This window comes from Colius striatus, chromosome 6, assembly GCF_028858725.1.
Source record: "Colius striatus isolate bColStr4 chromosome 6, bColStr4.1.hap1, whole genome shotgun sequence".
NCBI classification, from domain to species: domain Eukaryota; kingdom Metazoa; phylum Chordata; class Aves; order Coliiformes; family Coliidae; genus Colius; species Colius striatus.
In genome coordinates, this window is record NC_084764.1 from 1,580,751 (window position 1) to 1,595,963 (window position 15,213).

Below are 15,213 nucleotides of genomic sequence, written 5' to 3' on the forward strand. Positions count from 1 at the left end.
TTTCTGTACAAAGTTGAAAGCTTCAGGGCAAGAGATAGGAAGAATCTCATCCTTCAGTGCATCGTGGGCTTGTGGATAGGCCTGCTGGGGGCTCCAGAAAACATTGTACTCCCAGACTCCAACATGAAGGTTATTTTAAAACCCCACATCTCTCTAATCCTAAATGAGGTTCTTGATACACAATGTGAGGAGATAAGAAGGTTTGCTTGGCAGGAACACCAGCTGTAAGTGAGAAGGGAAGATTATTTGCTCGCTCACAGCTTATTGTTCTGGGGAAAGGAGGGGATTTTGTTGTAGTCATGGTCATATCATTGGTCTGTTTGGTTTAAGAGTATAATTGTGGTGAGTCTTTTCTATAGGAGATTTTTTATTCAGGGGCAAAGCCTGTTTTCATAGAGCTTGAAAGGTTTTCCTGTTACCCTAAGTTCTGTTAGAGAGCACCAGATAGTCTGTGTTGCATCAGCCATGCAAAATCTAACTTGTGTTGTCTTTCCTTGTTGACAGCAAGGCAGATTTGCACTTCAGGAACCACACCATCCTCCTTCCTGTGAAGATAATATGAACCAGAAGGTGTTACTTTTCCTTCTCCCAAATTGTATTTTTGGGATATTCCTTTTTGGGTTTTTCTGCAAGAGACAAAAGCCTCTGACACGTGAGTGAATGATTTACTGGACTTTGTGTTTTCTAAGCAGACCCAGCTTTCACAGGCGTGTTAGAAAGTAACGACGGAGCCTAAGTGGTGAAGGTCACTGTGAAACACCCAAGGCCCTGCCCCTGTGATAGCTGACTTGGCAAAGTATGAGAGGAAGAGCCTGCAAAAACCAGTTGATGTTGGAAGTGTTAGAACATCAGTCATGCTTCGAGTAATGTTGCTGATGTGTTAACTTTAACAAGCTTTTCACTAGGCAGGAGAATGTACTGCAACCAGAGTGGAGTCTGGTGGCAGTAAACACAGAATTGGTGTTAGCATCTTCGCTGCTTTTTGTGTGCAAGGATGCAGCTTGAGAGCTGTGATTGTCACAAAGAAAGAAGCTGTGATATGTCTGCTTCACAGGAGTGTTTTCCCTTTCCCCCCTGGCTGCAGGTGATTTCCCTGATCCCGCCGAGGACTGGCTGGCGACTCAAAACGATCGCAAGAGCACGCTGGCTTCTGTCTGCCTGAAGAACAACCTTCTCAGATCGAGAAGTGAATTGGATTCTAATGTTGCAAGCCAGCTCTTTGTGGAGCACAGACATAAATTTGTCTACTGTGAGGTGCCCAAGGTAGGCTGCTCCAACTGGAAGAGAACGATTTTTATTCTCCAAGGAAACCTGAACACTGAAGCTTCTGAAATTGAGCACGACCACATCCACCAAACCACGCTGATCAGGAAGCTGGTGTCCTACCCTCCTGCCACACAAAACGAAGTCCTGAGCAATTACACCAAAGTGATGTTCACCAGGCATCCCTTGGAACGGCTGGTTTCGGCTTACAGAGACAAACTGCTGCACTTCGAGCCGTTCTACAGCATCACTGTCGCTAACGAGATCAGGGCGATGTTCAGGAAGAACAGAAACTCCACGGGGAAAGTGAGTTTCCAGGAGTTTGTCAACTTCATTCTATCCAAGCCACCCAGTAGTCTCGACATTCACTGGAAACCAATGTTTCTGCTCTGTGACCCCTGCAACGTTCGCTACGATGTTCTGGGTAAGTACGAGACTCTGGGCTTAGACTCCCAGCACGTTCTGGAGGTCATTGGGGCCCCCGCGGGGCTGCACTACCCCAGCGTGAAGAGGTACGGCTCAGAGAAACGAACTGACGGGGACATCACCTTGGAGTATCTCAGGCAACTGAACACAGAACAAATTGAGAGGATCAAAAAGCTGTATCAGATGGATTTTGTCTTGTTCAACTACACTATGAACTACGAGGATTACTTTTCCCCGCGTGACTAGGGTAGGTTGGGGAGAGAACGGGTTTCTTTGGTACAAACTGGACTTGTCCTCGGAGGTGCTTGGTAGGGTGGGCTGGTGACTGACTGCTGCTGAGATTTTACTGGTGTTTGGAGACGGGGTTTATCATCCTGAGCACTTACAACGAGCCCCTGCCACCATCTGTTGCACTGTACAGTACTTTGCCTACTTGGAGTTGTCGCCTTCCTGTCGATCATTAACGGCACGTGTTTGTTTTGCCGAGGCTGTTTATAGGTGATAGATGTTGCTCTGTTGCTCAGAGGCAGGGGAAGGATGCAGACTGTTGTTTTTCACAATTCATATTTTTAGAACACCATTTAAAAACGATTAATTAATTGTTTATTAGCAAAAGACATAGGAAGCAATAAATAACCTGCTTTAGAGTCAAAGCACTCGGCCTGCAACAGCCTCAGTGGGGAATCCTGCAGGAAAGGAGCAAATAACTTCAGATGCTTGAAGCTGTGTTGCACAGAACTTAATGCCTGATGCTATTTGCCTCTAGCAGTGCTGTCACCACAGCCCAGTCTCTCAGGAGCTAACTTGAAAATCTCTCAAATGCACCGAGTTCCTTTCAGCTACATCTGCAAAGGCACAAAGGCTGGTAGGCTTCTCTTGGATCCAGAGCTGGCTCACAGCTTCTCATTCCACAGAAAAGGACAGGGACAAATAATAACGCAGCAGCCACCAATCTGCGTGGCCACTGCTGCCAGCAGCGGTGCCAAGGAAGAGGGAAATGAGACTGGGAGAAATGGATGCGACGGGATTGGAGTCATGAAGGTTGTGAGGAGAGCTCCCAGGGCACAGGGTGGGATGCAGGGGTGGTCTACCCCAGAGGGAAGATGCAGTGATATCTTGGGCATCAGCTGGAGACACTGAGACTGTGGTGACAGGAGGCAAAGGAAGAAGCTGTCCTCTTCCCTCCTTGGCAGCAGATGGTACACAAAGCCAGGACTACTGTTCAGTACATCTGGCAGCTCTTGCATGGCTGCCTGTTCCATAGATGGGGCAGCTTTGGCACAGAGAGAGATACAAAGTGAGAAGAACAAGCAAGAACAGCAAACCAATTTGATTTTAAAATAGCTTGTGATTTGATGCAGTGACTCATGGCTCTTCCCCTCCCCACCACCGAGCTTGGTGTCCCCACCACTCTGGGCAGCTCCTGCCACCCAGCCAACACTGTGCTTCCTGTGGATTTTCCTTTATTTTCCCACTTTTTAATTGTGCTGAGGCAAAGGAAGCTGGCAACGACTCCCATCAAAGTTCAGTCCATGCAGAGCAATGCAGTCTCTCTCTGTTTCCTGAACTGGAGCCATCTCCAGCTACGTGCTTCTCCTACTTTCTTTGCCAGATCACGCAGAGGAAGAAGGGAGTAAGATTTGTTTCATAACTTGCTCCTACATGATAGATGCACCCAGAGCTATAAGCTTCAGTGAAGATACTTTAACTTTCTGGCCTCACCAGCCAGCCTAGGAAAACCCTGAGGAAATGATACCAGCAGAGCTCGGTAGGTGTCTGCTATCAGCACTCCAGCATCAACACTCCCCTCTGGTTTCTGCTGTTAGGTGTGAGTGGATTTCTATTGCTTCCTCCTTCACACAGGCTCACGTATTCTTCCTACTGTGGTGACAGAAAACTGAAGGCTAATTTGTTCATCACAAGCACCAGTCGGTGACAGAGGGCTCTGTATTAGTGCAGGACAATCTCTGCAAGTGCTCACAGTGGACGTTCAGATCTGGTCTTTGCCTACAGGAAACTGTGAGCAGCACATTGCCTGGGACCTCTGGCTGCTGCACTGCTGGCTCTCAGCAAAAACTGCAGAGGACGTGCCTGTGCATTTGTGCACACATAAAAACAAGTTTTAGGAAGCAGTGCCATACAAGAAAGGTCTAAGTTGTGCATTGCCAGTGCTAACAAAATGGAAAAGCCAGACATTACCTTATAAAGGCTCTTGTAAGTTCCCCTGCAGGTATCGTTTAGTGCTCGGTGCAATTTACTGCATTTCCATTTCTGTGAGCTTGAGAATAGTTCCTTCCAGCCCTCCCCCAGCCCAGAGCTGCTGTGCAATGGTGCAGGAGCACACAGGAGCTCTGCAGGGAGTTTCAGAATGAATGGAAACAATGGCAACCTGCTGTGTGTGGTAAAAAGCTCTCACAGCTTGAGAGGGTGGGTGTGCAAGTCCGGGCTGAGCTCAGCAAACGAGCCTGCAGGAGAAAATGGCAAGGTGCTTAGCTTATAGCTTATCTGTAGTAGTTCCTATCTGCCCATTGCCCAGAGCTGTGTGGGCTGGGCCACCTTGGTCATTGCCCAGGTGAAGCCCGAAGCTTGTTCCAGCAGACTGTAGTGTAAGTTTGATGATGAAAGGGCCTGCTGTCATTTCATTCCTGATGATGTAATGAGGAATGACAAAGGCTCTGGACTTTGTCCTGGTCAGCCTCCAGGAACTGCAAGACACCTGTAAACTTTGTGATGGGAATGATGACCTCAGGGCTTGGGAGAGAGATTTCCTGTCCCATCTTCCCTGCAAGTGAACTGTTTAGAACAAAGTCTCTAAGCTGAGCTGCCCTCCCTCCTGCCTTTGCCTAGAGAAGAACTCCCAGAGGAGCTTCTGTCCTTGGGGAGCTAACTCTGGGTGAGTTCTCCTGGGAGGAAAGCGGGTGCTCACGGTTGGGAGCAGGGGTGGAGGTGGCATGGCATGACTCAGGCCTCAGGCTGCCAGAATTGATCTTCTGATTTATTGTTATGTGCCTGTGATATGACCATTGCTGTGTTTTAATTACTGTAATAAACTGTAGTGAGTTAACACATGAAGCTATTTGTTCATCCTTCTCAGTAACATCTGTTTGTAAATGAAGGCACTGGGAGCTGTTCCATCCGATGGTAACACAGGCCACAGGCTATTAGCAATAAATACAGAGCCATTTGGTGCATTCATGGAAACCTGTCTCGTGGGAACTGTAAATTAGTGACAGAATTGGCAAATATCAATTAATGAGCGTTCCAGTCTGGAGAAAAGATGGAGCAAAGTGGCAAAAGGAAGAGAAACAAACCTTGCAAGGTTGAGCTGGCGCCTTCCTCGTGTCTGTCTGTCCGTCAGCACTGAGGGGACAAGAGAGGGTTTTCCTGTTCTCATGGCTATCCACACACACACAGTTAGGCAGCCACAAACCTGGCATCACACTTTCTTCATGAGACTACAGCAGATGTGATGATAGTTGATCAGCTCCTTGAAGCAGATTATTTCCTCTGCTTACAAGTGATGATTCTGCCTGTAAAACAGTCCTGTTTTTCCACGTGGCTTTGTAAACGAGTCTTAACTTGTCCTTAGTGATTTCTTGCTCAGAGATTCCCAAAGCAGGATGGCTGTGAACGGAGTAAAAGATGTGAGCAATGAAACTTGGAGTGTTTGCTGCTCCCCAGAGCTGTTCTCTGACCGCAGGGACGAAGAGGAAACGCCACCTGTGCAGGTCATTGTGTGTTAAACAAACTGCAGCCCTCACAGCTCACAGCTAGACTGTGATTCCTGTTGCATGTCAAAAGCTTTTAGCTCTACAGTCTCCAGTTTCCTGGGCTTGTCTGTCATGGAAGTGGAACAAGGAAAGGACAGAGGAAACAGGACAAGAAATAGACACTAATGCTGTACGCTTGTGGTGTAGGGCTGGTGGGATTTCTCCCTGTCACAGCACTTGTTGGCTCAGTGCCCTGCACATTTACATCCTTGGTTGTGCTCTACCATCAAGCAAAAGTGTATTAAATGATATGTCTTACAGAAATGACTGTAAACCAAATAAAATCAAACCAGGCAGAACCTGACATTGCCAGAAGTTCCTCTTGGAAGCGTCACAGGGTCGGGTCTGTGGAAAGGAACCAGCTCAACACCAGTTTCAGCTCTACCCATTGCTCACAGCTAAGGAAATGCTTTTGTTACACCCCCAGGATCCCCGAAGCTGCTTCTGTAGATGCACCAAAGCTTGACAAGATGAAAAGAGCTTTCTCAAAACCCACATTGTTAATGAGACTCTGCATCATTCGTGGTGTCCCACCGAAGGTTCATCGGCTCAGGCATCCCTGGGGCTCAGAGCAGAACTTAGCACAAGTCCCCAGCGTGAGGTACCCACACTCCAGGTTATTTCTATGGCTTAGTGTGGGGAAAACTTTCAGCCCACAAATGTGTGACCAATATCCTGACTCTCACCTCACTTGATTGCATTGCCCACGTTCAGGCAGAGGTTGTGGCCAGGTGCCCGTTGCTGGATGTAGTGCAACTGTTGTAGGAAGGCTTTTTGTGTGACAAAACTCTTCAAGCACCCACTCCACGAAAGGGATATGACTGCCAGGTGATGTGGGAATATGAGTTGAAGGATGTTTGGATGGCATTTCCCCCCTACAAATAAACTCCTCTTCCATTCAGATATATTCAGTGGATAAGGGAGAAAGGTCATTTTCAGATCAGCAGCAGCAAGTATCAAGTCCCCTGTGAAGCACAAACCAAAAGAGACAGGAAACCCTCTCTTTAAATTTCATTTACCCCTGGAAATGTATTCAGACTTGTGCCAGGGATCCCTACAAAGAGCCCCTTGAGATTTCCAGCTTCTGGTAGGCATGGAAAAGTACGGTGGGAGAGAATCCACCTGACATCTGAACGTGAAGCAATCGACTATGGGTCCTTCCTTTGCAGAAGGACAGCACAGGTAAGGAAGGTAAGGTCTGGCCCCTCAGGTTTTGTAACTTGGCACAAAGAGCCACACTGATACTTTTATCTGTAGTAGTAGTCTTTGTTGCTGTGCAGAGCCAGGCACTGACTGGGCTGTACACCCTGACACAAGCTGCATTTGTCCCCTGAGTTCCCGCTGCTGCAGTTCCCATGCCGTGGGACTCTCGGGAGTTACCTCCAGTTACCGTAGAAGTCGTCAGAGAAACTCTGTGAGACTCAGTTTGGAGTCTTAGAAACGAAGAAGTGAAGCAATTATCTCACCTCTGGACACTGGCCTTGCTAAAGCCGCCCTGAAGTCACTCCCTGCTCATTGCCAGGCTGGTGAGCGAGCTCCCTCAGTCTCAGGCTGATTTCTAAGGTCTCCAGGTGTCTGCACAAGAGAGAAGCGAGTGCTGGCACTTCTGAGCACTTCTAACTCCTTGCAATTTCAGTGAAAGCCATGCTTTTAAGATAGCAAGTGAGGGTAGGGCTTTAGGGTAAGTCTCTGAAGTCTGGTGTGACTCTCACTGCTGGCAGCTGACTGTGTTAGGCATTTCTTGCAGCCTCTGCCAAGGCTTTTCACTCCACTCAGGTTTTAGGGTTTTGCTTGCATCTGAAAGAGACTTGTCCCCACATTCTGCCAGCTGCAGGTTTAGGAGTCAATGAGAATATTCAATCTCTCTAAAATGGTAACAATATACACTAAAAAACAGCTTAGAAAGAGCTGTTTTAACCACTGACTATCTGAACTGTATGAATTGCCATTCCTCTTTGCTTTCCTGTATCTTTTCCCTGTACCCCGAGGCACCAGACGTGGTTTCTAACCCACCTTTAGAATCTGGAGCTGTTCAGTCCCTCCAGCCTCACACAGCCAGCCTTTTGAATGTGTGTTTTTTGCTTCTTTAGGCAGCCAGCACCTTCAGAAACGAGATTTCAGCGCCGCGGATCCTCGATGATGGAGCTAGTGTTCATCCAAGTGCATCTGGCGCCACCTGCGGGTGCTGTGTGCAGGCCGCCGGCCAGCGAGGACCGCTTCAACTTGGTTGGTGTGCTTCAATTCTTTCTTCTCAAGCCTTCTCTCTATCTCAAGACTCTCATGCCTCGTGCTCCCCACAGTACCTCCCTACCCTTTGCCATAGGTTAACCCTGTGCTCTGTCCCACTTTGGAGTCATTCTGGAGGCAGGGTTGCTGTGTACACTCCTCCCTTCCCCTGGCCTTATCCTCCTGCCTTTTCTCACTGTCACGGTTGTTGTGATCTCAGACACTTGCAGCCCCTTTCCCCGGGGCACGGTGGCACCCAGCTGTGCTTGAGGTCCGTTTTCTTCCCCACTTGCTCACCGTCTGGCATCATGTGAGGTACTTCTGTTCAGGAATAGGACTTGGAAGTGTCATTTTAATTCCAGCCACGAGGGGGCACAGTTTATTGTCACCTGCAGATTGATCTCTGATCCATGCACCGAGATCTAGACAACCATGCTCACTCTCACCAGTACAGGTCTTCCTAGCTGAGGGTCTGCTCAAATCCCAGTATCCCCTGCTAAGTCAACATTCCTATCCTTGGGATATGCATCCAACTTTATTCAGCTGCTTAACCCCAACAACATCTTCCCTCTGTTTGCCCAGCAGCTTCGGATTCTCCTCTTAGGCCACCAACTCTCCCTAGCCTCTAGGTTGCTCAGCAGTAATACTCTGGGGTACCAGCAGCCGAGCTGACAGCAGGGCTGGGGAATAAAGTGACGGGGAGTCAGTCCAACCCTCCCTTTTCCTTTTCCCTTTCCAGGCGGAGCTGTCATCTCCGCGCCAGCCACAGGGGGGAGCCCTTGCCTCGGTCATAACAGGCCTGTGGGCGAGGGGGCACCTTCCCTCAGTCCTCGGCAGCTTTCGGGCCTCTCTGTACCTTTCTTCGAGTTCTGAAAAAGCACCTTCCAGTACGAAAACATACCCATCTTGGGTTTTTTTTCCCTCCTCTAGTTATATCCTAAAAGAGCTTATGACTACTTATATTGCTTGTATCTTGCTTGTGTCTGCTGCATCCAAGGGAGAATCACAGCTCTCAGTCACTTAGGTTATGCTCAGGTGGGAACTGAAGGGCACGGTGTGTCTCAGCTATCAGGCCCTCTGAGAAGTCTCGTGGAGTATTTCACTTGTGCTAAGCAGGCCAAGCTGAGCCCAAGGCTCCCCCATGGATCTTATTTAAACTGTTGTCTACATGAAAGCTTCCAAATCCCCTAGGAGTGTGCAGAGCGTCTTTGCCCCTCTCTTGTCAAGGCTTAGGCACTCTTTGGGAATGCAAACTAAAGGGAAGTAAAAATAAGCAATATATAAATCATAGAAGCACAGCATGGTGGGGGTTGGAAGGGACCTCTAGAGATCAGCCAGTCCAACTCCCCTGCCAAAGCAGCTCCACCTAGATCAGGTCACACAGGAATGTGTCCAGGTGGGGTTTGAAGCCCTCCAGAGCAGGAGCCTCCACAGCCTCCCTGGGCAGCCTGGGCCAGGGCTCCCTCACTCAAACAGTAAAGAAGTTTTTTCCTTAAGAGCAACTTTATGTGTTCCAGCTTTTGTCCATCACCCCTTGTCCTGTCACTGGACACTACAAAAAAAAGTGTTGCTCCGTCCTCTTGACACACACGTTTTAAGCACTTGTAAGTATAAATGAGCTCCCCCCTCAGTCTCCTCTTCTCCAGACTAAACAGCCCCAGGTCCCACAGCCTTTCCTCACAAGGAAGATGCTCCAGTGCCCTGATCATCTTGGTGTCCCTGTACTGGCCTCTCTCCAGCACTTCCCTGTCCCTCTGGAGCTGGGCAGCCCAGCACTGGACACAGGACTCCAGCTGAGGCCTCAGCAGGGCAAAGCAGAGCGGGAGCAGAACCTCCCTGGCCCTGCTGCCCACACTCTTCTGGATGCCCCCAGGCTGCCATTGGCTTCTTGCCCACGAGGGCACGTTGCTGGCTCATGGTCAGTTTACCATCAACCATGAGGACCCAGGATTGTGACTGTGAGGCAGCTCCCAGCTGATATAAATGATGGCAATGTTTAGAAAGGGATTTCATGGGAATGAAATAGTCTCTCCTTTTTTTTTCCCAGTATAAATAAAGGCAGAACTTTTTGTGTCAGGAGTGTGTGAAATGTGAAACCCCACGAGTGGGAAGCAATACCCATATGAATCAGAATGGCTGTGACAAACAAACCCCTTTACCCTGGAGGTGGGAACAGGATCTGGTGCTTGCAGTAGCAGAGTGACTCTGAAGCGCCTGTTCCTGCTCCTGACTCACTGCATGCCTGCAGTCAGCTCACGTCCTGTCTGTACCTCAGTTTACCTGTCTGTGAAACAGGGACACACGTATCTGATGAGCTCCTGCCAAGTGCCATCCGTGGATGCTGACAGCCCTTTGCTGCCAGGATTTCACAAGCCACTGCCACCTCCCCAGGATGCCAGCACCACTCCTTTTGTTTAAACACTTGTGTGCTTCCAAGCTGCCTGCCTGAAGAATCTCTTTATTCTCTGGTGCTGTTGAAAGATTTTGAGTTAAGTCTTAGACAAACTTCAGAGCTCAGTAGCTCTGTAAAGCTGTTGAGCAGCAGTCAATGAAACCCATCTAATCTTATCCAGCCAATCACAACGAACCAGTATTATTAACAGCACGTTTCCATTTCCATGCATGTGTTAGTTTCCTGAAGTGAAATGTACCACACGGATCTCCTCTCTGTTCCTGTCTTGATCAGTTACGAGTAAAACCTTTTCACTGACGTTTCACACCCGAGCTACTGCCTCAGCCCTGCGTGGAGGCAGACGGTGGGCTCACAATGTTGCTAAGGGCAGGATTTCTTCAATAGGGAAACCTTGTGCAGAGGGTTTGTGGCTCCAGCCTGTGCCTCTCTAACGCAGGATCCCTGTTCAAAGCTCTGCCTTTTCTGCTCTGTCCATGAAGTTATCACCATATCGGTCTTCTAGAACCACCAGCTATCAAATCATGCTTTTGGTTAAATGGCTCTGCCTTTGGGTTATGCATTAATCAGTCTTCCACGTTTTGTGGCTGCCTTTCTGCACTCTGGAAACAAGTGTACTGACAGAAGCAGTGACTCCCTATCTCCTTCAGAAAGAACTTGAGCCCGTCGTGGTCTACAGGCACTTGGGTTTTTCTCTCTGTCTCCTGATGGAAAGCTGCACTGCCAGTGTTTGCCACGCTCTGGCGGTAGCTGTCGCCCTCAGCTGCTTCCACACAAAGAACTAAATCCCCCACGAGCCTGGGACGTTCGAGCTGGACATTCAAACCGTCCAAAATTCCGGGCTAGGAGGAGGAGGGCGGCTGGAGTTTTGTTTATGAAGCTCCTGCGTGCCTTGGGCACTCGGGAGCTGTGGCTTTGTGAGAGGCACGGCAGCTGCCTCGGGAGATGCGATGTCAGCCGTGCCTTCTGAAACAGACTTTTTGTGCCCGACTGCGAGTGAATAATGGGAGTGAAACCAGACAGGTTAACAAATCACTCCATCCCAGGGCCGAGGACGGCCCGGGCTGTGCTGCACGGCGTGCTGAGCGAGCACAGCCCCTTTTGCAGGGAGCTCAAGTACCAGGCAAGAGACAACAGATGGTGAGAGACAGATGGGAGAGTTCAGGGAAACAATGACATAAATGAGCAAGAAACTAAGTTGAAGACTTTGGCGTTTGGTTCCACAGTTACTAATTTTACTAACCACCTTGGCTGCCGTAACGCCAGGGTAGGAAGCCTTTCCTATCCCAAAGGTCTGAGTGGCTGCAGTCACCAGCAGTAGGTGCAGCAGGGGTTATGTTTTGGGTGAAGGGTGGGAGTTAAAGCAGGCACAAAGCACCGAGGCAGGGGGTGTTATGTGCCGAAATTCATCCAGGAAAGGACCCGGCGTTATCTCAGCGACGCGGGGCTTAGGGCGACCTCATTCAGGGCAGCTGAGCAGGTAACGCGCTGACTGAGGGCAAGCGCAGGCTCCAGAGCAGCTCGCCTCTGCCTCGCCGCCGCCCGCGCAGCCGCCTGAGGCGCGGGGGGACTTCCCGTGGCGCCGGGCCGGGAGCGCGGCCACCGCTGCCCCGGGCGGCCCGGCGACGCCGCGGCGGCAGCTGAGCCGGCCCCGGGGATGCCGCGGGGGCCGTGCCGTGCGCCCAGGCGCGTCCCCCGCGGAGCGGCCCGAGGAGGGCGGAACCGCGCGCGCAGCGCTGAGGGGGCTGGCGCGCGGCGCGGCCGTTGGCCGGTGGCGGTTGGGAGGCGCCCGGCCGGCACACGCCGGGGCTGCCGCCGCTCCCCGGGGGCCAACGCACGGAAACCGAAACCAAAAGGTTGGAGGAGGGGGAAGGGGCGGGGCGGGGGCTCCCCGCGGCTCGGCTCGCTCCTCCCTTCGGCGCCGAGGCGGAGCGGGGCGGCAGCGGCGGGCGAGCGGGCTCGGCGCGCCCATGGCCCTGGCGCCGGGTCAGCGGGCACGGTAGCTGCCTCCGGCCGTCGCCGCGGGCGAGTCGGAGCTGCCCAGGGAGAGCGGGCCGGACATGAGCCTCGCCGCCGGGCTCCGAGCAGCGGCCGCGGACTGAGCCACAGAGAAGTTTCCCCGGCGGCGGCGCGGCGCTCCCTCATGCACGCCCCCGGCCGCCGGCCCTGGGCCGCTGCCCGGCAGGCGCCCGGCGCCGACCGCGCCATGGAGCCCCGCGCGGGGCTGCACGACAGCCCGGACCTCTGCCGGGGCAAGCGGCTGAGCGTCGGGGAGCTCCGCTCCCTCTTCGAGGCTCGCTGCGCCGCCGTTGCCGCCGCCGCCGCCCGGCAGCTGCCCGACCCGGCGAAGAGGGGCTGCCGGCCCCCCAACGGGGTGCTGCCGCCCGTCATCCCCCGGCTGACCGTCACCGCCGAGGAGAGCGAGGAGGCGCAGGGCAGCTCCCAGGCGCAGCCGCCGCACCCGGAGAGCGGCTGGCTGAGGACGGACAGCTCGCTGCACCTGCAGTCCCGGCGGCTTTCCACCTCCTCGCTCTCCTCCACCGGCTCCTCGTCCCTCCTGGAGGACTCGGAGGACGACGTGCTGAGCGACACGGAGGGCAGGAGCCAGGGCATCGTGCACCTGGAGCACGGCGAGGACACCAACCAGGTAGGGGGGCCAAGGGAGCGGGCCTGCCAACCGCTCCCGTTTGGAGTGAGGTTTCCGTGACCCAACTCCTCGCGAACTCGGGGAAACTCCGGCCCGTGGGGCAGCGGCGGCACGGCACGCAGGCTGCTGCGCCCGTTGGAAGCAGGCTCTGCCGAAAGCCGCCCAGGTGTGCGCGGTTTCCTTTCTGCTGCGAGATTGTGCTTGATGTCCCAAGAAAGGGGGAGGGGGGAGGTGGAAGCGGGACGGGGCCTTTTTGATCAGCAGTGAGCTGTTTTTTGATTTCGATGTTTTTTTCCCCTTCCTTCCTCAGTCTCCTTTATCAGATCTTCAAAAAAAAATTTTTCCAGGCATTTGCCAGCAGGTATTTTTTTTGTGTCTTCCAGTTCTGGAGTCTGTGGTTGTCAATTTTAGAGCTGCTTCTTGCTGTGAGCATGACAGGAGATGGGGAGGAGCTTGGAATGTGTAGAATGCATGCTTTTGTCCATTCTGGCAGTAGCACATTCTTCTCAGTAAATCCACTCTGTAATTTGGCAGCTTTCATCCATTGAGTGTGCTTTGAAAGGCATGCGGTTAGTTGCCTTTTCATGATCTTTAATATACGTTTGCCTGGCTCCTTATAGCGCGTGTCTTGGGCTTTTGTAACCGAAATATGTTGCTTTAGCAAATTCCCCCTCCTACCTTTATTGAGACCACAACTTGCAATCGTTGTTCTGCTGCCAGCTCCCTGGCACTGAATTGTTTTCAAGCAGAACATGTGTTTTGAAACAACAAAACGTCTAAGCAAGAAGTAAGGCAACGGGTAGGTGATACCTCCAGCTGGACTTTTCTCATGGTAATTGTGGGTTTGCAGCTTTAGAGGACACATAGTACAGGAGCTGAAAGGCTGTGCGCAATATCGGTTTTGTTTGCATCAACTTGTGGCTTGGTTTTGGGAGGGAGGAGGGGGGAAGAAAGGAATTTGTACTTTGGTATTGCATATCAAGGAACTGATAATAATACTACTTAATATGTACTTTCGAGCCTGAGGCAGTAATTGTTTCCCCAAGTGCCACATTCTATTGATCTGTGTTCTTTTCTAAAATGCATGCCCTGGGGGTTTTGTGAAAGTAGCAGAAGACTTGAAATTAAAGATGTGAAAGGGCTTATATGGGGTTGCTTGGCTCCATCCCCCTGCTGTTGCCGTGGGCAGTCTGCGTGGTTAACAGGGAACACGAATTCAGCGGTACGGGGGACTCTGAGGTGGCATCTGGTGAACTTATCGGCGAATAGAGGCTGAAGCAAAACTGATTCTTCAGCGAGGAGCCCTGCTACCCTTAAGGTTTTGCTTCTGCGTCTCTGAAGTCATTGTTACTGTATGCAATATTGAGTTGTAAGTCACTCATTACAACTGTGTGTATGTATGCATGTATTAGACATAGAACCACAGAGTGGTGGAGGTTGGAAGGGACCTTTAGAGCTCATCCAGTCCAAACCCCCTGCTAAAGCGTGTCCACCTAGACCAGGTCACACAGAAACGTGTCCAGGTGTGTATCTAGAGCATACACAATGAATGAATGAGCGGTTTTACTTGCTTTTAAATTGCATAAAGTTTAAAGGCACTGTTAAATTAGAAGAGGCTTTGGTTGCCTTCTCATTACAAGGGGAGAAAAACTTTAAAGTAACAAAAAAGATGTTTAACAGTAATTTGTAGGGAAACTAAAGATAGCAGCATTGTCAATGATTTACACTCCGAGAGCATGTCCTTTCCTGTCAGGTGCATGGGAAATCCAGAACTTCAACTGAATTCGCAGTAATACTGGTACTGAAAAAGTTCTTTCATGTTTCCCAAGTTTGGTGCAGCTGCAGGATTTTTTAATCTCATTTACATCGTAAGTACTCACCTGGGAAAACACCTTTCTGAGTTCCTTTTCCATAGCTGCAGCGTAGGGGAAGATGGGGCCAACTGCCCACCAAGAACCTGCCCCCTGACTGACGTTCTTGATCTCATCATGGCTTCTGTGGCAAGCTGGCAAAGCAGAGCTGGGGCTGGTGCCTGGGGCTTTAAAACAGCAGAACTAACTGTCACCAACTTCATGACATTGCCTCATGCATTACACAGGCCAAATCCTTCACCTGCTTAATGCGTGCTCATGGAGTTCATCCCTCCATCTCTTGCTGCCTTACCCACTGAGAGCTCAAGTCCCTGGAAGCCACTGGGGTTTTTTGTCCCCCTATGGTCAGACAGGCTGAGTTTCATCTTGTGTGGATGCACTCTGTGTTTGCTGGTAGTTGGAGGTGACCAGGATGGGTTCGTTCTTGTGTTTGGTGTCTTTTGGGACTGGACAATGCTGTGATATTGGCAATCCCCACACTGTTCCTGTAACGCCTACATGGAAACACACATCCAGAACTACCTCCAAGTAGGATCAAGGAAAGTACATCTAAAACAGGAGCCTCTGCTTTGAGCCGCTGTGGGTTCAACTGTACAGGAT

General features: G+C 51.1%; 2 protein-coding genes across 3 annotated transcripts in view; both read left to right on the top strand.

The window, feature by feature from the left end:
• The first annotated feature begins 558 nt into the window (after positions 1-558).
• Positions 559-1,935, top strand: LOC104554039 (carbohydrate sulfotransferase 9-like). The gene is made up of 2 exons (XM_061997735.1): positions 559-652; positions 1,085-1,935. The coding sequence occupies exons 1-2, from the start codon at positions 559-561 to the stop codon at positions 1,933-1,935; spliced, it is 945 nt and encodes a 314-aa protein (XP_061853719.1).
• Positions 1,936-12,025: 10,090 nt separating this feature from the next.
• Positions 12,026-15,213, top strand: part of ITPKA (inositol-trisphosphate 3-kinase A) — a 38,283-nt gene continuing 35,095 nt past the window's right edge. For both annotated transcript variants that reach the window (XM_061998873.1, XM_061998874.1), the window contains exon 1: positions 12,026-12,742. In XM_061998873.1, coding sequence (XP_061854857.1) covers positions 12,239-12,742 — 504 coding nt within the window. In that variant the 5' untranslated portion in view covers positions 12,026-12,238. The remainder of the gene's footprint in view (positions 12,743-15,213) is intronic.